This window comes from Sinohyriopsis cumingii, chromosome 2 (genome assembly GCF_028554795.1).
Source record: "Sinohyriopsis cumingii isolate HCF-2022 chromosome 2, ASM2855479v2, whole genome shotgun sequence".
In the NCBI taxonomy this organism is placed as follows: domain Eukaryota; kingdom Metazoa; phylum Mollusca; class Bivalvia; order Unionida; family Unionidae; genus Sinohyriopsis; species Sinohyriopsis cumingii.
Genome location: NC_142962.1, coordinates 92,556,943 through 92,580,822, shown reverse-complemented (window position 1 = coordinate 92,580,822; position 23,880 = coordinate 92,556,943). Strand labels below are relative to the sequence as shown.

The 23,880-nt window shown below is 34.9% G+C and overlaps 1 protein-coding gene across 3 annotated transcripts in view; it reads right to left on the bottom strand.

The window, feature by feature from the left end:
• The window catches only part of LOC149805371 (bifunctional glutamate/proline--tRNA ligase-like), a 128,938-nt gene extending 105,058 nt beyond the window's left edge, over positions 1–23,880 (bottom strand). For 2 of the 3 annotated variants that reach the window (XM_089949767.1, XM_089949769.1), the window contains exons 1-9: positions 23,778–23,880; positions 16,873–16,960; positions 13,504–13,603; positions 11,408–11,564; positions 10,068–10,249; positions 6,341–6,426; positions 5,706–5,832; positions 3,476–3,668; positions 1,292–1,463 (exon numbers count right to left, since the gene is read on the bottom strand). In XM_089949767.1, the coding sequence (XP_089805893.1) occupies positions 1,292–1,463; positions 3,476–3,668; positions 5,706–5,832; positions 6,341–6,426; positions 10,068–10,249; positions 11,408–11,564; positions 13,504–13,603; positions 16,873–16,960; positions 23,778–23,859 (1,187 nt within the window). In that variant the 5' untranslated portion in view covers positions 23,860–23,880. The remainder of the gene's footprint in view (positions 1–1,291; positions 1,464–3,475; positions 3,669–5,705; positions 5,833–6,340; positions 6,427–10,067; positions 10,250–11,407; positions 11,565–13,503; positions 13,604–16,872; positions 16,961–23,777) is intronic. The other variant, XM_089949768.1, reaches the window with a different exon arrangement.

The following is a 23,880-nucleotide window of genomic DNA, read 5'->3' as shown; positions in this document are numbered from 1 at the left end:
CCCAGTCATATTATCCTGACATTAGGCCAACCAATTCTAACACTAACCTCTTAATGCTGAGCACCAAGAAAGGCAGCTGTGAGAACCATTTTTGTAAGTGTTTGGTAGGACTCAGCTGGGGATCAAAGCCAAAACCTCCTTCATCCAAGGCAAATGCTCTAACCGCAAGGCAGGAGTTTCCATAAAAAGATTTTCAAGATGACAACTGAGATGGATCAACTAGACAACAGAAGAGGTCTTCTATTCAAACCCAATGTGGATATGACTATCTGTTCAGGAAAACAATAAAAAGATTTTCAAGATGACTGTCAAGGTGGCCAATCTGAACATCACATCAGCACCATTTTCATTTGGAAACTCCCATGATGATAAGACCATCTATTCAGCACTAATGATAGCATTTTTAAAATGGCTGCAGTGGTGGCCATATTGGATGTCTAAGCTGCACCATTTTCATTTAGGACAAACTAGACATCATAAGAAGTCTCTTAATGTAAACACATGTTCATATGACCACCCATGCAGGAGTAGTGATAACAAAACGTTCACAACGGATGTTTAAGCAGCACCACTTAGGACCGACTAGACCTTGGGATGAATGTGATTGTAAAGCTCCATGACAATCCTCAAAGTATTTCAGGAGGAGTAGCAATAAAAAACTTGGGCTAATGGTCAGACAATGGGTTTGACAAGATAAAACACAAGAAAGTCACATCTAGATTGATGATACAATGTTCTTTCCAAACTGAGTCAGAATATGTTTAATAGTTCTCGAGATGTGCAACTTACAAATAAGAGCCTATCTGAAAATCTTAAGTTATTGTCAGGGGCCATAACTGTTTTTTCCATGTTCAAACAGAGCGCATTCCACCTGTAAACATAAACACCTGCTCAGATAATACTGATTTACTGTCTTACTGATCTCAACTTTGACACAGGATAATAGTACAATCTTGCCTCAGCTATTTGGATACAAATCTATGTGCACACAAGACATCTTGAAAGGATATTATGTCTTTGTAGTGAGAACAAGACTGAAAACTGATGAAGTATACATGCATAGCATTAGTGAGAGTAACATATGGTTTTATTTTTTAGATCACTGCAAAAGTGCTTTAAGAAAGAACATACTTTAGCTTTTGGGGTTTTAAATACAGGTACCCTCCTCACTTATGGTTATGCACCAGGCACATCTATTTTGGCAGACTATGAAAATAAATCATTTTAGTGTATCTAAGCAACAGTTTTGATTAAGAACAATGAATCTTGCAGTCTGAATGAGATTTCTTACTTGTACTTGTATCCTGTCCTAACATGTGGCTCATTTTTACAGCGGTAGATAGTTGGATCCCTCATACAACCATTGTCAGACTGCATATCTATTTTGAGCCGTACTGCACACTTAACTCCATCTTTGGAGCCTTTCTTCATTTCCTCCCACATAGCCAAGTTTTTCTCCACACCTGTCAAACAGCAATGCATGTATTATGTACATATCTGTTCTGCATTGATGTACATCATACCTGTACATTTACCATCCATTATGCTCAAGACAGAGTAAATATATTTACAATGAAACCTATAAATGAAAGATAATCAAGATAATAAAAGTACATGACAAATTGTCCTTTATAAATGGGTGTCCTTTAGACAGGGCTATTACTATCATTGTGCTCATAAAGTTAGGACCAAGCATTGCATAAAATGCAAAGTAGAGGTTCTTAGGGCTAATGGGATTTGTTCTGAAAACAATTGAATGCACATTTAAAAATAATCTTAGCACAATCCAGCAGAAGTGAACTAAAGAATGAAATGTACTACAATTTAAAAATTAAAGCTTCAAACAATTCAGTCACATCTAAAGGTCCAAAGTCAGTAGTATGATATTATTTAATTCCAAAAAAGGGTAGTGTCAACAGGTATTTCTAGTGATCTTGCAAGAATCAAATCAAATTCGGTTTAGTTTATAATTTAACGTTTATTATTTATTAACATCAAATCAAAGCAATAACAACTTTATTTCATCAACAAAGCTCATGAAAAGACTCATCAAACCTGGGTAATACTTTAGCCATTGTGTTCATTTTCCAAGGATTTTTTCTTAGCCTCATCTATTGGTCATATTTGTGATCATGTACACTCTTCATCTAATTTCTGCCACTTAAGTTGTGGCTGCACACCTTGCAAATATTTATGCATGTTCACAATTGTTGAAGCAGAACACACCATTGTTTTTTTTTTCAATGATGATATAAATAACAAAAAACAAGGCACACTATATAATTATGGATTATTCACTGAAACAATGAATTGGTCAATACTACCCCAAAAACATGTAACCTTTGTTATTATCAGTAATGAAATCAGTACTTCGGGACAGTACACTACATTAGTTCCATGTGTGCAAAGAATATTTGGACAATAATCACATTTTTTTCAGTGTGTTCATTAATTTCACAAGTATAAGAATTTTCCACAAAAAAGGATAATATTTTAAAATATTTTTTTAACTTCAAAAATGTTTTTCGATTTACTAAATACAGGCAGGTGCTAGTGGTGAAGTTGCCAGGGTAAATCCCCAGACCCCTGCACCTAATGACATCAATGAGTGAATCAGTGCAGGATGATGGTAGTTACTCAATTCATGCAATTAATAGATCAATTAACCATTCTGGGGATTTTTTAAAACCCAAAACCACTTTTTAACTGTCATTATAGCAACAGGAGGTAATTTACACTGCCCCAATAGATCAGTGACAGTCTGAAATTTAGTGATTTAGTCATAAAGCCATTAACCACAGGATAGTGGATTAGCATTAATTTTGAGTCCTGTGATCCCCTAGTCCACAGAAACAGACAACCATAAATGTATGGCTACAACACTACCAGGTTAATGGATAAATACTGGTACTTTAATCCACAAACTGATGCACAGTAAATGGTTAATCAAAATCTTATGTTGATATAACCATTTGTTCTGAAATAATGGCTATAACAAGACTTTAAAGATGGTTGCTATCGTGGTCATACTCTACAGCAAATGAGCACCATTATCACCTACAAGCATCAACATATATGAAGTCTTTCAATGAATACCTCATGACAATCCACTAAGAAGGAGTAGTTATGATCTTGGATGTGCAAGGAACACTATTTTCATTTAAGATCAACTTGACCTCAGGAAGAAACTGATTACCAAGTTTCATTTCTTTCCTACAAACAACTTAGGAGCAGCAGTCATAAAACAGCTGAGGACAAGAATGGACATCAAATAAACACACTGACCAGTATAGCAAACAGTTAAAAAATGAAATTGGTAATTGTCCATGACACTAGGGCTCAAAACATTCTCTTTCAACATGGGTTTGTTCCGACAATCAAAAGATGCAATATAAGACAACATTCAGCAAACAAAGTAGTTATACTACCATCGTAAACACTGCATTTATCAACAGACTGAACCAATTTTCCTTACTATTATCTCTGTTAACCGAATTTTTCCTCTCTTCACGTTCTTTCCTCATAATATCAAGGTCAGTATTGTCCACGTAGGCATTTCCCTCTCTGATCAGCCTTTCACACATATCTATCAGCAAGTCAAAGTGGTCAGAAGTGTGCGTAAAGAGGTCATATGTAATCCCCAGCATGGCAACATCCTCCAAAATCACCTGCAAAAATTTACAAAATAAATAATTCAAGTATATGCAGTTGCAAGTAGTAGATTCCACATTTATACATAATATCAAGTGAACAATGTGAACCTCCAATGAACTAACTTAATTTTTTAATGGAGTCCTAAAATTTTCAAATGTCGTTCTGTCTATACTTATTACAATTAAGTTGCAAAATAATCTCTTTATCGAATAATTGCTACTGCACAGAATTACTCCCAATGACTTATGTGCTAAAACTAAATAGGTCTATCCTATTTCAACTGGGAACTAAAAGGACACCACACTGATTTACATATCTGATTGGATTGGCCAAGTTGGTAGATGGCAACATGTTTTATTTACAAGTTTATATTTAAAAACTGCCACCAGAAATGTTAAGTTTTTTCAACTTTAGTTTAAGACACAAGTTCAATTTTCTAAGTCAAGAAAGGGTCATATGTTAATCAATTTTAATGGACAGCTGAAATTTAATTAAGTAATTTTTCATAAAGGTCATGTATGCACATTTGCTCATCTTAAATTAAAATTGTTGTTTAAAAATATATTAATAATTTTGTTTAACCAAAGTCTATTCAAATTGAATGCCCTGTACCTGAAGGTCATCAAAAAACATCCAAATGAAAATTATCAATTGCTATGGACTTTTACAATTGTGGGTCAAGAAAAGTGAAAGTCTGGTCTAATTGTCACAATATAGGATAGTACAAATTTGTTTATCAAGATGCTTAGCTTTTATTGTGACATCACAGCATGTGACATTCAATCCGATTGTAGTGGATCATACTCTTAGGTTGATTTTGTCCAAAAATGTCAATGTACTTTAACTCTGGATTTTGCAGTATGTACTTTTCAGAGCATGTAAATAATGATCTTCCAAAGGAATATGAATGTATGAGGACCAAAATATAGTGAATGATTACCATTTACAGGCATGTAAAATCAGATTTTAAAAAATGACATCCATTACTGAAATAATCGGTACTGAATGTCTACATGATCTGTATGAATTGTACTATAAGTTGGGGGCCCAGAGTGGCAGAGTGGTCTAAAGCGTTCACCGTTACGGATCACTGCCATATCACCTCTGCGTGGGCTCGAGTCTAGGGTTCGGCCAATGTGGGTATGTGAGAAAGCTTGCCAGTAGCTTCTCGTGGGTCGGTGGTTCTTTCCGGGGTTTTCCCCGGTTCTTCCTCCACCATTAATACTGGCCGCCATGTATAGCCTATCTTGTGCTGAAAAATGGTGTTAAACCCCACAACAACAACTATAAGTAGTGTGGCATACTGGCTAGGTATCATGCACACTGGGGTAAAGCTTCTTCTACATTGAAAGTTACAGCCAAGATGATGAAACAGATCTGGGTTACACTTCCTGTCACTGTGATTTTCATCACTGAGTTAAATGGCATGATTTTAGTATGTGACAAATGTCTAGCCATGACAGATATCTGCTTAATTAGTGTGAAAATATTTCTATACAGTTTGCAAAACAGATCAAATCCCCTAATTGCCTGCAGTTCAAATTATTGTATTGGACATAATTAACTGGCCCTGTGGTTTAATGCAGCATTAATGGTTCTGGTCTCTATGCTGAACAAAAGGTAAGCAAGAAATAAGACATAAAATTATAAAATTAAGAATAAGATGAAAATCATTGTATATCTGGTTTAACAGTAATCAACAAAAGTATTGTACACACTAATTTGCAAAAACCATTATTTTCTTATTACACTTACAATGAAAGTGGGCCTTGACCATTAGATTTTATTACCCTAAGTGTAAGTCATCCACAAAATTTGTCTAGTAACTTACTCAAGAATAAAAGTTCTTTTAACTGAGCACAATGACCCTAACCTTTGATATCAAAATTAATAGGGATTTTCCCTGAGTGCAAGTCAATCAGAGTTTGGCAACTGGAAACTGCACAGTTTTGAGCAAATTATCCACACTATCTGGTAAAGAATTCTCTATGATGAATAAAAAACATGATAACTTGGCCACAAACAGCTACTGATTATTAAACATTATTCACCTTCTCGAAGTGAGCATCTTCCTTAGCTGGATTGGTGTCATCAAATCGCATGATAAGCTTTCCTTTGAAGGCATCTCTGTAGTAAGCATTCAGTAAAGCAGCTTTGGCATGGCCTATGTGAAGGTATCTGAAATATGATAAGACGGAATTCTTTATTACATATTTAACTTCATTATCAGGTGAGGTCTGGATCACTGTTACTTTGGACACTCTCTTAACAGACAACTAAACCACATATTATACATCCAGAATGACCCACTAAGTCTTCCATATACGTAAATAAATTTAGATTTGTATCTATTTTCAAAATACATATGCCTTCACTGCATACATGTCCAAGAACAGAGTCTTAAAAACCATAAAATGCACACAAAACTATTAAAAAGGCAAAAAATGTAATTTTTGTATAACTACTTTTAAAACTATGATGACAGTCAATTTAAGTGAACCCATCTTCAATTTCAATGTCTACTCCTTGATAAGGTACAACCATTATATACTACTCTGACAAGTGATGCTAACAGGATGACATAGCTACTGACATGCCTAACAATTGGTAAGATTAACCATAAGTATCACAAATGACCCGATTCAGACACTGACCTAAGAAAAGATGTAAGAGGAACCAAACTCACCCACTGGCCTCAGGTGGAAACCGGACAACAACCTTGCCAATTTCTGCTCCTGGCAGCTCCACAAACTTGCCTTCATCTTTCTTTATCTAAAATGGAATGAATGATCATGAAAGAAAAGTGATCAGGGTAAAACATGAACACTACAATAGAAATATTACAAAAAGTCAAGTAAAATAAAATGATAATAATTGCAATGGCTCACCACTGCAAATCACCATCTATTTTACTGCATATTTAAATGCCATTCCATACACTGACATTGATCAAGGAGTCATAACGCAAAATCTATCAAATATATGGCCCATCTTCACAATCAATGCATAAGTAATGTGTGTTCAGAAAATATTTCAAACCATCCTTCCAACTGAAATTTGTTTTCTCTGACGATTAAAGTTTTGCTGGGGACCTAGAGGTGGGAGCCATTGATGACAACCTCATGTAGACAGTAACCTCAGTTGCAACATCATAACTACAGAGCAGAATAAATTTCCATTCAGCAGTTTTTGAGATGCAGCAATAGGAAGATGGATGAAGAGACTGAGGTATCACAAAGTCCACAGATTAAATATGGTAATAATAAAGTACAATAATGCAGCTTTCTTAAAACTAGGCAGTTTGTTTTTGTTGGTTTTGGTGGCACCTTTAACACAATATTGACTATATCATGCTGAATAAATGGGAGCTAAGGGACTTTAACAAAGACAAACCAAGGTAGCTGACCTGAGCTAGACTTGGCCGGTATCAAACCTACGAACCCTGGTCCACAAGTCCAATGCTCTAGCAACTCAACAACCATGGCTCCAAAGGCAAGGCAAAGACATTATCATTTATTGTGAGGTGCTGAGGTGAATACAAGTTCTGAAGACATTCACCGCTGCACAACATTAAGTATTTGTTATAGTACCTAATTCAGCCAAGTTTAGAGAACTTTCAAATTCGAGTGTTAGTGAATCAGTCTCTATTTAATGTGAAAAATTGACAAAGGTCAAAGCAACCCAGTTCTGATTACAGACACAGATTAGTCCCAAGAAGCAACTCCAGAGCACATTCAGTGGCAACTGGTTAATTAAGTAATATTCAAAATCCTAGAAGAATGACATTGATCATGTTCTCAAATGAACCTAATTTCTGGAGCAAAAATATTCCTTTATACAGATCATAATACATTATACCCACACCCATATCATGCAAATCCAGCCCTCACCACACCAATATCATGCAAATCCAACCCTCACCACACTCATATCATGCAAATCCTGCCCTCACCACACTCATACCATGCAAATCCAGCCCTCCTTCCTAAGCTAAAAACACGACATTCACCACATCTTTCGACTTCTTTCAGCAGCAAAGTGCTAAAATGTTGTCTGCTTCCTGAGATGGAAGCCAGACAAGAATGATCTCCCAATCTGATAAGAGTGGCACTAAAATTTAATAATCTTTTATTGCTGTTGTTATTGTTATTGTTGACACTAATGGTAATAATAATAATAGTAAATAATAGTAATAATATTAATAATAATAACTTTAGTTACGGAAGGTAACTAAATTAGTTACATAACTAATCTACTTTGAGGCCTCTTATCTGCTGCATACAATATATACATTACATACAACATGACGTGAAGAATTTGGCTTGACACTAGATAATAAAGTGATTTTAAAAATCAAAGTATCAAGCCTGGAGCATATACACAGCCATCTGTGAACGCATAAACATCAAAAAATAAAATATCACACTGCATTGAAAAATTCAACTGTGAAAATGATGCAAAATTACAGAAAAGCAGGCAGTATTTATTGTACTAGAACTGTTCAAATGGGATAAGGTTAGCCAAGATGAATAAATGGATCTTAAGGAAAAATGTTTACTCCCACAAATCCATATGAAGCAGAGTAAACCACGCTACTACCAAATGACCATTGAATGTAATGTGTCATACGGTCAAAATGAATTCTTTGGGATTAGTAGTATTTGAGTTGAAGAATGTCTCTGACCTTCACCCTACTTCTTGAATGATATGAGTGCGGTAACAGTTGAACTCAATGCAAGGACAGCTGTGACTTTGTGTGCGTTTATCGGTAAGAAATTCATATGGGTCTTGAGCTAGTTTCTTACAGATTAAGGATGACAGATTCTAAGTGGAAATATCATCTTGTCTGGGTGGCAAAAACAAGTGCAATCTTCTTCTGATCTGCTTTTGGCACCACTTTAGTGCCCTAACTTGCCAAGTCCAATGAAGACAAAGGTTTCATGGCAAAAGAATTACTTCCCAGGAGCAAGAAGGAGCCAGTTCATCAAGATGAAAGTGCAAATAGTCATGAGAGAAACTAAACCATCATGACTTGACTGTAGATAGTTCAAGAGGCTGACTGATATGGTCCAAATCTGAATGTTTCTATCTGCAGTGGCTTGAGTAACTTGGAAGCAGATCATGTACAAATGGTGAGACAGAGATACTTAAGACAGTTGTTCAAACAGTGCCTTCTTCAACCATGTCAGGTTCTCTTTTGGACAATGAGACAAAGTGAAATTGGCTAGAGGGCTGACTGTGATCCCTTAACCTTAAAAAGTCATAGGATGATGTTAGCTATATGTGATACCAAGGTCCCTAGGGAGCTGTTGTTGTTGTTGTGGGGTTTAACGCCATTTTTCAGCACACGATAGGCTATATATGGCGGCCAGTATTAATGGTGGAGGAAGAACCCGGGAAAACCCCAGAAAGAACCACCGACCCACGAGAAGCTACTGGCATGCTTTCTCACATACCTACATTGGCTGAATCTGAGACTCGAACCGGCGCAGACAGAGGTGAGATGGCAGTGATCCGTAACGGAGAACGCGTTAGACCACTTGGCTACTCCCCTAGGGAGAGATGTGTCTCTGCTTGCACCACTTGTAGAAAACTCTCCAGTTCCCTTCATAGATTTTCTGAGCAATTCTCTCCATCACTTGTTTTTCTTTCTAAGGGTTTATTTGAAATGAGTCAATCATGCAAGTTCAACATCTCTATGTTCGGATGGAAAACCTGCACAAACAGTTGCTTCAGCATACTAGCAGAAAATAGGATTTTCATGGAAATCATCACCACTTGATTAATTAGGCTGTAATAAATTATTTCTCCACCTGAAGGGAGCAATTAGGATTTGTCTGCACTCGCATTGCCTCTCTGCAAGACTTTGGGAATCAGAAAAGGGGAGAAGGTGTGTGCTTCAAGATTGGTCCAATTAAGGGGTACAGCATCCATTTCTGAGGCTTTCAGATCTTAGAAATGGTGGGAGGTTAGATGTCAATCTTATATAAATGAGGTCCACATAAGGTTGACCCCAGAGGGTACAGATTCAATTGAAGGCTGAGGGTAAATGTTCCATTCCATATGAATCAAACAATTATGTCACAACAGCTGAGTTCACTAGTCAATTAACAAAGCTGGGTTATACCTTTCTTCAATGTGGAATTGCCAATAATGATACCACCTGAAAAAATCCAAATCCAAAAACCAGAGGTATGTGAGCTAAGTTCTCTTTTACTGTCTAATATAACTGACAGAAGCTGAGACATCATACAGAAAAAGAATGCCTTTCAAGATAACTTCCAAGCCTATCTTAAAATGAAAAGATGGGGTAAATTTTTCCTTCATTTGAAAGAAAAGGGTGCATTTTCTAAATATGGTAGTGGGATTTAATATGAATATTAATGTAAAGTGCACAAATATTTATTTGCAACCTTCACAGTTGAACTTACTGAGGTTTCTCCTCTGAGCTGAGGCTGGACAGGTTTAACAGCTGCATCTGGCACCACCTTCTGAACTGCAACAAAAGGTTCTAATGTAGACAGGAACTTGTAGTAACGCTGGGCATTGAGCAGACCATTGGCTTGAGTAAGGAGACTTTGCCACTGTGAACATCCTGAAGAAAAAAACAGACCTTAAACATTCCCTCACTATCACAGAATGTTGTAATCATTACTCAGAAAAGCACAATACAATGAAATCTATCCTAACAGATATTTTATTGAGATGAACTAGAGCTGATAATGGGCAGTTTCTCTCCTGTATAATCCAAGCATATCTGATATTAATTAGGCAGATACCTGTTTTATTTGGACAAGAAATATACAATTTGTGTCCATTAACTTAAAAAAATATATTCTCATTATTTAAATTAGCAGACAAGAAAAAGGAAATTCCTGAAGGATGGTAATAATTTCAGGGTTATGTTTAATAGCAAACATAAAAAATGTCATCAAACTTCAGTAAAATAAATATACAAATGAATTCCAGGTTCTCTACAATAAATATAAAACTGTCTACAGTCTACACTACACTATTTTAACTGACCTGAGATAAGCAGATTTTCACATTTCTGTGACCAAGTTTTATGAAACTTAAATATTTATATTTATCTCCTAGTCATTCATGTGTTTTCAATTTGATCATTTTTATACAAAAGATATGATAATACCTTACATGCCTGAACAAACATCTCATTTGGTAAAAACTAGCAAGAAACAAATGCGGACACTCATCTGGCAGCAAATCAAATAATCACCAAAGTGATACCTGGCTAAAATTAAAATGTCAAAGTAATTGGGAATCTGACGTAAGGAAGTATCAATGTGCTACTCATCTTCCAGTTCATGAAATAGTTATATGACTATTATCTGTCTTGTTTGTACCAGAACAAAATTGACTTTTCAACTTGTCAGGAGGAGTGGACAAGTGAATGTTTTGAGCCCTTGAATAGCTCCATAAATTTAATGTATGAGATAAATAATTCTGGAGGAGACCGGAATACTTGCAAGAATGCTATGTTTATCCATGAGTGTATCACCATCTGTTCTTGCACGAGGAATTGCATTGATTCAGAATACTTGCAAGAATGCTATGTTTATCCATGAGTGTATCACCATCTGTTCTTGCACGAGGTATTGCATTGATTCGGAATACTTGCAAGAATGCTATGTTTATCCATGAGTGTATCACCATCTGTTCTTGCACGAGGTATTGTATTGATTGTTTGATTTTTCTTGTTTCTCTGTATGTGTGTGAGAGCAAGAGAGCTAACCATGTAAAGCTTCCCAGACGGCAAAATCTGCTAGAGACAATGCGTGTCCCACAAGGTAAGTGACTGGTCCCACTGTATTATTCAGGTACTGAATTGCTGCTGAGAAGTCTGATGCACAGGACAACTGACCATAGGCAAAGTTCAACCAGTGATCCACCTGAAGAAAAGCAATCACATAATTAAGGTATAATGAATGAAGGCACACTCAAAAAGAAAAAAATGTATATGTATGCTTCACAAGCAAAGTTAACAGCTAATGATGGACCTTCTGGTGAAGGTTTATTCAGAATGAGTAAATATCTACTATGCATATCGTGCAGTAATTATGTATGATTGGCATAAAAGTTAGTAGGCTGTGTACAAAGACAGGGCTAATAACAGCAATGTCTGAAGTCTTGGACCAGGTATTTTCCAACACAGACCTGACAATCTGTACTGTCTGTGGTCTGCTAGACCAGTCAATCTGAGAACATTCCCGGCATATCGTAATCCAATGTATCCCTAAATCCAAAAATGTCATCACTCAATCCCGAGATGAAATTACTATGTCTTAGCTTAGACTTTTGGAGTTCCAATAAAATGATCACACATGTTCAACCACTGCATAGTGGACTGGTTTCCAAAGAGTACATGATCAAATTTTAAAGAATTGTAATATATGAACAACCATTCTGAAAATTTGTGAAGGTTGCCAGTCTATTTAAATTTGGATTTTCCATGTCAAAAATCAACCACCTGCCAACAGTAAATAACAGCATATAGGCGCTGACACGCATAGATGTGGTCAAGGGTTAGTATTTGCATTTTTTAAAACCCTACAAAAATCACACCTTGGCATTCATTTTTAATTTATATCTTAGAACAAACCAATAGGCATCTTCTTAGTAGCAACTAAGTGACAGGTGACACAAGCAGGTGACAACAGTTTCAACAGGTGAAACAAACAGTTACTGTGGTTACATGAACATAGTGTTTGTTTACAGCCAGAGATCTGCATACGAAAAGTAAGCCATATTTCCAAAAAAATTTTGTAACTAAGTATAGTTACTATTATTACTTTTTTGTAACAGTGATTTCACGAAAAACAAACTGAATTCAGCAAATGTTTGTCCCCAACCCATTGTTGTGAAGTCATAAAAGTTCACAATTATGAAATGAAATGCAACCCTGACCTTCAAGAGAGAGCTGTAAAGTTACTGTCTGAATGAGGAAAAGTACAGAAAATGGCAACAATCTGATTAGTGATCTTAGTATCAAACACAAAACATTGATTCTGATATCAAGATGGATGTAGCACCAGCAGGTTGAAAAGTGTAAGTGTAACATGGTTCATCTCTGTATATCAAACAGCTGCAATGGTAGATGTCGAAACAAAAGAAAGTTGTAAGTATTGACATGTGACCTTGAGGATGAGACCGCCAACAAACAATGCAACACTAGTACAATCATGACACTGCGTAAGTATATCAAGCTTCATCCATACTTTTAAAACAGCAGAAAGGAGAAGAGCAAATGTGACTGACACCTAAGATACTGGCATGCGGCCTTGACCTTAACGATAGGAATGGAGAGACATTTAAAAGTACAACAATGACAAGGAAATGGCTGGCATCAGAAAATGTCAAAAGACTAATAAACCAATGAAGTGTCAAGTGCCCAAGAGAAACATGCATAATTGCTGACTCCAAGGAAGTGAATTAAGGTGTCAGACTGGAATAATGTTATTTTTATGAAAGATCTCCAGACACTAATTGGAGGAGGGAATAATGTACAAGAACAAATCAAGCCATGCAATAATAACAGATAATATATTACGGCTATTAAAATTTGGTTCTGGACAGGAAAGCAGCGTAACCTCTTAAAATGATCTCCTGTAAGCTAAAACCTCTAATATCCAGCAAATGTGTGATCTACCCTTTTCTAAATTTTATTTAGATTCTACCTCCCACCAGCAGACACCACTCTCATCCAGTCAAAATTTGCACATCCCATGGCTGCTATGGAAAGGTTGCACTGTAGTGTTTCCTTTTCTTTCTTTCAGTACATAAACATTAAAAGGTATTCTACCAGAACATGCAGACAGGCCTAAAACATACCTCTGTTTTCTCCTGCAGTGTTTTCCCCAGCAATGCGCTAGATGGGTACAGACGACCTAGATACCGACATATACTGGATCCTGTAGTAAATTTACAGTCTCTGCAACAACAACAAAAAATGAATAGAGAATGAAAATACATAAGCAAGAAATAGTAATCCTGCATGCAAAAGGTTCTGGAAAAACAGGTCTTTCCCATTCTGAGAAACACAGACAAATGCTTTCCTTGGTCTTGAGAAAGAAATCAGTTTTGTTTTGCTTTTAATGTCATGGTTAAATTAAGAAATATAACTGACCTTTAGATGATGCTGCCTTCACTGGCGATTTGTTGAGACAAAGTTTAACCTAAAAACATTATCAAATATTGACAAAATGGTCCTTTATAAAGTAAAATAAATATTTTATATGATTTGCAACTGTTTTACAATGGAGGTAAAAGGGCCAAAGGAAAAGGGTCTTTATGAGAAAGATCCCTGCCAAATGAAAAGGTTTTAGACATTTATAAAGTTTCAATTGTTTCTCTTGAACCAAAACCCAATAATTATATAATTTACCAAAGTATTCATTTAATCAAATTTCTTTTTTCATGTTATTTAGCTCTTTTCCTTCCATTGACATTTACATCCACCATTACATATGCCTTGCTTCCGGGGCATATGATAAATCCACATGCAGATTTTGTGCTCTAAACCTTAGTGATGGAATGATTCACCCTATATGTTAATTTTACAAAAGATCTCATTTGTCAGTCATGTGTGATAAAAGGACATTTGGCCAATCAACACAGAGTTAAAAAATGAAGGTCCTTGCTATGAATGACAAATACATGTATGGTTACTAGTAGGAAAGTTTATGCAGTTTGATTGATAAATGCAGGTTCCTGAAAGTGGAGACAATGGCTTGTGCAAACAATCTGGAATAGCAATAGTCTTCCGAGGATGAATTTCAAGAGACTGAATTCTGGAGTGTTGGCTCTGGGCTATCTTCTATGTCCAGTCTGGCATAAAAATCACAAAGACAGAGGGTACTTATAGCTTTTATGTATACACTGTATTAGTAATAAAAAATCAGCAAGTAATCAAATGAAAGTTATCATCTGGCTACAGCAGCATCAGGCTCTGGTAGTCAGGATCCAAACCAGCCACAATAGTGACCTAAACTTAGAACTGGGTCACTCAGAAAAGTGGCAATTAAAGAGCTAATTAGTTATAGAAGCAATAAATTGATTAAATCCTATCAGTCGTTATTGTTGTTGTGGGGTTTAACACCATTTTTCAGCACATGATAGGCTATACATGGCAGCTAGTATTAATGGTGGAGGAAGAACCCGGGAAAACCCCGGAAAGAACCACCGACCCACGAGAAGCTACTGGCAGGCTTTCTCACATACCCACGTTAACTGAATCCGAGACTCAAACTGCCGCAGACAGAGGTGAGATGGCAGTGATCCATAACGGAGAACACTTTAGACTACTCAGGGCACCAAATCCTACCAGTAATATGCCAAAAATGATGAAAACAGCAAAGTTAAATTAATTAATTTTTTCATATAAGTCTGAGTGAAAAACACTTTCAAAATTGTAACTTTTGGTTTTATATCAATACTATTAGAGATTTTGTTTATTTTATCCTTGGTTTCATAAATTTTACATCACTTTCATCAAATAAATCAGAAGGAAAAAAAGAAAAAACAATCACAATCACAGAGGGTTCTCAATTAATTTGAAAATGAATTTTTTTTTACCCTTGACCCCAAAAATCAAAATGAAACTCTCAAGAGTCAAACTGAAATCTAAAGAATTATTCATTTTTGACTGACAAATGCTCTTAGCTAGGATTCATCATATTTGTGAAGCAAACTGAGGTTTAAGATTTCTTTTCTCATGTCAAATTAATAGAAACACTTCTGCAGCATTTGTAATAACAGTGTTCATACAGAATTCTGAATGATAAATTCAAAGACTTTTCCCAAACTTTCAAAGACCACAAACATGGATTTCCAAGACCTATTTTCCTAACATTTTGTATACAAGTTATGTTATGTGAGAAAACAATGAATGCAAAATACTACAAGATTGTTAAATGAGGAAATGAAACTGAATGAGTCATCAAAAGAAAGAAACCAGACAAACTCGACTACATTTGAATCTAACAACCTTAGACAAATTTATTTGTGATTATGGAAAGAAATTAAAATGATTGGGTTTATTTCAATTTTCAAAGACTTTTAAAGACATCAGGGTAATCTGCTTGATTTTCCCAAACTTTCAAGGCCTTGTAAATGCTACCTCATTTTCCCAAACTATCAAAGACCGCACGAACCCTGAATAACAGCCAAGCAATTAGTGAGGCAGACATGGCCATTACTGATCTTTGGAAAAGTGTTTCTCTATCTAATTATGTACAACTGCCAAGCTTTTTCTTGGACTAATACAAAAAAGAAGAAAGAAAATACCATGGTACTCCAATGTGCTATCACTACTTAATAACTCACAAATACATCCAGTATATAACAAAATTATTCCATCTCTTTATTCAATCTACAGTATTTCCAAAGCATGAAATAAATTATGGTGCATAATGTCTGGTAAATTCTTACTGAATGATAAGTTAATTAAAATATCCAATCTCTAAACACTCAATGACTGGAGTAAATTAAGGCGTGAATAGTAGTCAAGCAAATGTCAATCACTGGTACATAAAATCTGTTAAGGACAGGGCAAGCTCTGTAGGAAATTACCCAGACACAAATATAGGGTAATTAGGATTGATGCTCTGGCCAAAATCAATGCGCAACATAAAAACACACAGGCCAGAATTTCCATGTGTCAAAACCTTAGTGTACACATTGACTAAGAACAGCTGTCACTTTCCAAGTCTTCATTATAAAAGATCTTCTTTAAGTACAAGATTCACTGCCTTCACTGCAGTTGTTATTTGTTCACTTACAATATCCTGAACAATGTAAAGTTACAAGCATGGGCTGCAGTGATAGCAATGGATCTTGGATGTTACCAAAGAGTGAATGGAGGTAAAACACGCACAGCTGTTCAAGTGTCTGACCAACCCTGCCAAGTGACACTGATACAATTGTAAACATCTGTAAACATGGTTTGCCACAGATGTGATATTTGATCACCAATTATAAAATGTTCATTCCAGGATGAATATTATGCAATATGTATGTATTACAACTGTAACTATTTCTGGTGAAAATGTAACCATGAACTACAAACAGCAAACTAGCAATTTGTCCAGCTCCAGGCTTTAAAGGACTGCATGCAAATAGTGCAAGCATAATTTATTTTCAAATTCCAGATAAACTTTTATATTTCTTAATACTTTAAAAAAGAAATCAAAATGGACATACCTAGAAACTTGTAGACTGTTGTTCTGCCCAAATGACCAAGGTACATCCCAATTTTGCTGCCTCAATGTTTCAATCAGTAATAGGGAAGCTAAAATAAAATAAAATTGAATTTAGTGTCAAGCTTGCATTTACTGTTGCTGTACTGTGTTTTCATCATGCAATGGTAAAGAAGGCTGTTTTACATGTAGCTTTAGTACACTGCAAATCAAATGACACATGCAAACTCAAAACAGTACAAATATATTTCATCATTATTTAAAACCAAAGGATAGGTATAGAAAGAATGTTCTCCCCCCTTCCCTACAAATTCACATACATAAACTTGACACCATGCCAGTCAGAATTCAGTGTTATTATAAGCGGTATATTTTTCTTTAACACAAGCAACATAAAAAAGATGAATCATGAAAGTTCCACTAATCTCAAAGTGAAAAAGCCAGATGACTTGATGTGCATCCAATGACTTTTTAATATCTGTGCTATCAATACAGGATTTAAAAAAAACATGACAAATGGAAATTAGAAATGTTGACAGTATATCATGTGAAATAAACAATCAATAGATGAAACTGGGGGCACTAATGTAATAGAAGAAAGTACATATAAATGCTATATAAAGGTTGTTAGATACATATAGGTACTGTGATTGCAATGTATGGAACTTGCATAACATAAATCATTAACAGCTGAACTGACCTCTACCTTTCTCCATTTTTTGGACCTGCCTGAGTCAAATTTGAGCTTCTGATTTTCAGGCAAGTAATCATGTTGCAGACTCAACATATAATCAATAATTATACCAAATAATGTCTTTAATATATTTATCATTGTTGATAAAGATTCAATTCATCGTGTGGTCACAATTGTAAAGCTGTGGGCAAGGTGAACACTGTAATAGCAGAAAGTAGACGTTGACAACAAAGAGCAATTTGAAATATGATCAAGAAAAGAAACAAAGAAACTTCCTGAAATGCTCAAAAAATGAACACAAATGGCCAAAGAATGACCTCAGACAGGTGTGATGTTGTGCATCTTCTGCACTGAATATTCAGAGAAATATGAAAGAGTGCTGGGTACCTCATTTGTGAGTCTCGGTGAAATATGTTTGTTCTTGTGTTAAGACAATGTTTTTAAATAATTAATTTTGAATTAGAAACTGAATTTCTTTCGATTTGATTTTGTCATCAGTGAAATTTAGGCAGAATTAGTGACAGTATTATTTTGTTCATCATGTGGGTTAGTATGGGGAAAAAACCCATAATTTTGAGTTCTGTTAGCAGGACTTATGGTGGGTTACAAAGTACTATGTGCAATTAGGACCAAGAAACTACCGGTAGTTCAAAGTTGGATGCCCAGGGACAACCATGGATTTTCACAATTTTTCTCAGCTTGATCATATAGATTCAGTTTTTATTCAAGATGGGTCAAAACTGATCACTACTATTTAGGCATCATGGGATTGCAAACTATATGAAAGATATACTCTCCTCCAAAATTTAAGAGCTTGATAATGTGCAGAAACTAAACACATCCAACACTAAAGATCTGACAATGTAAGTGCTTCAGTTGGACAATTTTAGCCTTTGCAAGAATGCTTTATCAGAGCTCAAAGAACAATTTTTTCTCAGACACAGGCCCTAAGCCCTGACTCAAATTCCAAAGGCCTGGAGTCAATTTCCAAATGCCCCAAATTGCCCTATTTTTTTAGAATATTTGTCACACAGCACTGCAATTGCTACACTTCAAATAAGAAAAGATAAAAACAAAATCATATTAAATTGACTTTTATATCTATTTGGAGCTAAAACAATTTCATGAAAAGCAATATTTTCTGCCAGGTCCTGAGGTCAGCCATTTTCTAATTGCTCTAATAATGTTTGAACCTGAAGCATTTTAAGTGTGTCTTAATTTACATGTATATAGTTGCTGCTTACACTTTTGGTGATACTCATAGGTGCCACTTAAGATTTTAACCAGTGTTTCATTATGTAAGTGTAAGAGTGAGCAAGGGACAGATGAATTCTTATTCATTAAACTTAAAACATCTTAAATGCAATAGGAAATTAACTAGTCCATTAAAAAATCAAAATACTTACTGAAGTATTTTTGATGAAATCAAATTTTGGTTGATATTTCCTTTTTATCTCAGCTCCACTAAAGGACAGATGATTTTTAAGCAAAGACTCCTTAGCCAGCATGACCACATTTTATGTTTATTACTGATAATATCCCGAAAAACATCCCACCATAATAAGCATCCAGTCTGCTACTCAACATGTGGTAACTACATTTCTCATAGCTGACAATGCTTCATTAAGACCGCTTACAATGAACAACATTACAAAGTTTTATATGGATCTGTCATTAGTGATATTCTGAGGTTCTTCTGTTATTATAATTTGTGGAAATTTACACAAAACATAATTTTATTATATATGTCATAATTTAATCAGCATCCTGCATTTTATTTCTTATAAACATATATTGCATTATTTTATATCTGATAAATAAGAAATTTTACTTTAACAGTCAATATTCAATAAGGCTTTAAAAGAATCTCAACAAATGTATTATTTATAAATTGGTTAGATAATAGTAAGAATTATGATAAATGAAAATAATACAGTCTCTTGTAACACTGTCTTCTGTCTCCGATTATTTGCACCTTTAGAGACATAAGTTATAAAAGATGCAAACTAGTTTGAAGTTGTTAAAAAAAAACCCAGTACACCGAGGTTCTGTATATTAAGAATGTAGATTAAGTATTATAAAACAATCATACTCTAAATCTAAATTTTTAAAATCACAAGTAATTTTTTTAATCATAACACAAACATAATTTTCCTCCAATTTGATTTTTTAGCTTCTACAAGAAAATCTGTTCCAAAATGAAGATAATGATAAAAATAATAATTTTTTTAAGAAATGCAAATAAATCTGTTTAATGTCATTTTTCTTTAAACTTGAGTTTTCTATGTGCTGTTGATGTTGCTCCGCTGTATATTATTTTCTCTGGAGCATATGTACAGTAGTGTCACAAGACAAAACATACTTCTGTGAGGTGCATCCAAATGAGTGACTTTATGACTAGGTGTTGTCTGGATGAAAGCTCGTTAAGAACAGTATGAGGGAATGTATCATTGTCATGTCTTACCCATACTTTGCTAAAATAACTAACGTTTTCAAAACAATGTGAGACATCACTATAAAAGAAGCATAATTTTGAAAAAGTTAAAATAAGTACATAAAAAACAGGTAGTCATGAATACTCTCTTTATGGTAAATACCAGGAGTCCTGGTAAACACCGCTGAGAAATACAAAAAAGCACTAAGAGGCTCTAAATGCTAAAAATTGGCATAATCAGAACACAGTAAAGCATTAAAATACCTCAAAAACATACATGTGGACTTTACTGACTGACGCCAGTGGTGCTGTTCTAAACAAACACTGGGGCACAGATTTTCTAAAGTGCTTACTGTTACAGATCACTGCCATCTCACCCGTCTGCGTGGGTTCAAGTCACGGTTTCGGCCAATGTGAGTATGTGAGAAAGCTTGCCAGTAGCTTCTCGTGGGTCGGTGGTTCTATCTAGGGTTCTTCCTCCACCACCAATACTGGCCACCATGTATAGCCTATCTTGTGTTGAAAAATGACATTAAACCCAACAGCAACAACAATGACAACTAAGCAAGCACATACCTGTTATGTATATCTGATTTAATTCAAATTATTTTAATTTTATTGTTTGTCTGTCAGATTGAAAAATTAATTTTTATTGTACATGCTATTATAATATAATCTTGTTTATGTGATTCGGAAATTTTTTCAGATAATAGTTTGACCATGACTAATTCATTTGTACACACATAAAGCTGACCTAGTTCCCAACCTTAATTCAAAATTAGTAAGTCACGTGAACAATTTATTTTAAAAATTCATTTTTACCGTGTGAATAATAAGAGTGAATCAAACCTACATTGAATACATGGCCTTACGCTTGTGAATAGCTTTACTGAACTGAATAAACAACTTTGTTTATATTGTATTCTTAGAGCAAAATGATTGGTTTTCATCAGGGACATCTTTTGAGTATGTGATGTAATCATGATCATGTGACCCTCATACAGGCACCCATTCTGTGCCTCAAAATTACTGTATAACTATTGTTTTATAGAAATAATCTCAGTCTGGGCTTAAAACACTTGGTGTCAAGATGTTCTTTTGTTGTGTCAGTTGGAGTTACATATATTTTAATGTTTATTCAAATTATTTGGATTCAAAAGGATTAATTCTTTTTTCCTGGAAATGTGTGTGCTCATACAAAATTCTTGGACAAAGAAATTTCATTAATTCAAACACCAGATTATTTCTTGTGTTTCTACAAGTAACTGTAGACAACAACATTGAACAGGATACAGCATATGTCATCGCCTTCCATCTTGGATTCTTTGTAGGGAATCAAACTTGAATTCATTAAAACATTTCATTATTAGGACTCCTAAAATTTTATTTGTGGATTATTCGTGGATTATTTCTGGATTTGATTCTTAAAACTGTAGGTTCTTATTTTTTGTTTTTACAGCACTTTTCCAGGAAATAAAATAATTTGTTAATTTTTTTCAAAGCTTGTTGTTTTCACTCTTTCTTGTGTTACTGTTTATTCAAGCCTAAACATGTAACATAAGAATACCTTTCAAACAGCCAGCAAATGGTTGAATTAATATGGATGAGAATCCTTCAAGTAATGATTAGTCCAAGCTAAGCAAATATACTATATGTTCTCTCAGCCCACCAAAGAATAATATTGATTGTTGCAGCCATTTTAGGCATGAGAAAAGACAATTTTTGACAATTTCAGCAATTACAAAAACAGGCACTTATTTATTTATTTCAATCTGGAACACATTTCTCTTTTCTTTTCACTGGTAGTAGTAGTATGCATTTTTTTCTTACATTTTACTCTCTCAAAACACTGATGTTGTTAATAATAACTTAAAATCCTCTCAACGAATAATCAGTATTTTGAATAGGCATTTTCTTTTACTTTAAAGAAAGTGCAATATACTGGATCATATACATGAACAGATTTTTGACAACCTTCCTATGAGGTATGAAACGACTGTCACTTCATGCCTGGAATGACAATTACAAATTTGTGTATATGATGAAACAATGAGAACTTAATTTACAAGGCACAGGAAGAAGATTCTTGGTTTTGCAACTGCTGAAAGTAACATCATAGTATAATGTGAAACCGGTATATTCTTATATCCCATAATCTGATAACAATAGTTAAGCATTAAATGCAATTACTATGCATATGTTAAGTTCACTAAAGTGTTTTAAAAAGTTCATATTACCATATTATACCATTTAGTGCTTCATAGTATCTCTTGAAATATCAATAATTTATACTTATATATTGTAAAGAAAATATAGGATCCATTTTCTTCTTGCAGGTGTTGTTAAATACTAGAGTTGTTGATGATGAATAATTTTGTACTTGGACAATGATGCGGGGTAATAGACATACAGCAGGCTCTTACAACATAGTCATTTACAATATTTTAACATAAGTCATGTTCTTGTTTCACTGTTGCTGCTTCTGGTGGTGGTGACGATGCTCTTAATGATGACAACTATGCTATTAATTATCTCATATTGACAATAGTAAATATATATTTACTCCTAGACCATAGCCCTACCAGAGTTCTTTCCTGTTGCTCAAAATATGTTTGTATCTGTTACAATCCGTATTAACAATATTTATCAATTTAGTTTTGTACCATTTATGTTTTCTTGGATAATTAAATGCTTTTCAATGTTATTAGTGCCCAATTTCTAGTACGTGGAGCCTCTTAGTGGTTCTTTATCAGTGCTTCTTAATCTTAGCAGTGTCAAGACCACAGGGGCTCGTTACAGTTTGTGACATAATGGAGAAAAAGCAATAATTGTTTGCCGATTTGGACATTGAGACAAATATTGTCTAGAAGCGCTGTTTTGCATTCAGATAGTCTTGGATTTCATCACTGACCGAAAAGTATGATCCGGACAACCTCATGTCCACAGTAAATATCGTTAATGTACATTGTCATGCGTTTTACTTTTGGTGGCAAAAACAAATACTGATTTTGGTAAATCTGGTGCTGATTGCTGGTTACACTGTTGCACAGTGCAATGTTAACTCCTGAAACATACTTATTGTTGAACTACAGATTCGAGGTTGTTTGGATCTTAACTTACGTTCAATGGTGAAATCCAAGACTATCAGAATGCAAAACGGCACTTCTGTACAATATCTGTCCCAACGTCCAAATCGGCGAACAATTATTTCATTTTCTCCATTATGTCACAAACTGAACTAAGCGTATGTCGAGCTGTTTTGAAAATTTAACTATTCTTGATTACGACTGGCTAAGTTTGTAAATTAGCAGACGCAGTTAGGATAAAATAGCAGTGTTGGAATTACAAAGGGGTGCGGATTGGTGTCTTCCCTTGTGTTATATTGTAACAGGTTAGAACCACCATCCCTTGATTCAAGGACGGGTAATCCAAATTATCTTTGTAACGAGCCCCTGCGGTGAAGACCACAAATTCAAAAAAATATATGAAAAGTAGCAGTTCATGCAAAATAGTCAACAGCTTCACTAGTCGACGGTCTCTCCTGATTGGCACTAATCTGATCCAATATTAATACAACACTACATTTGAGATTAACAGGAAAGTGAAAAAGATAGCAGACTCGTTGGAAACTGAAAGGCATATTGTAAGTTGTAACTAAGAAATATACGGTACTGAAAATGAGCAGACCGGCTTCATGCGGGTGGGACAATACTATGTTCAATAACAAAATAAGATACTAATATACAACAATTAATGACAAAATTGAAATAAATATTCTTACCCAGCGAGGGCTTTTCTTTTGAAATCGTTACCTCAAGTGCCATTTTTATTATTATGTGCCACTCGTGTTGCAAGTGTTGCATAAACCGGAAGTATTTGTTTCG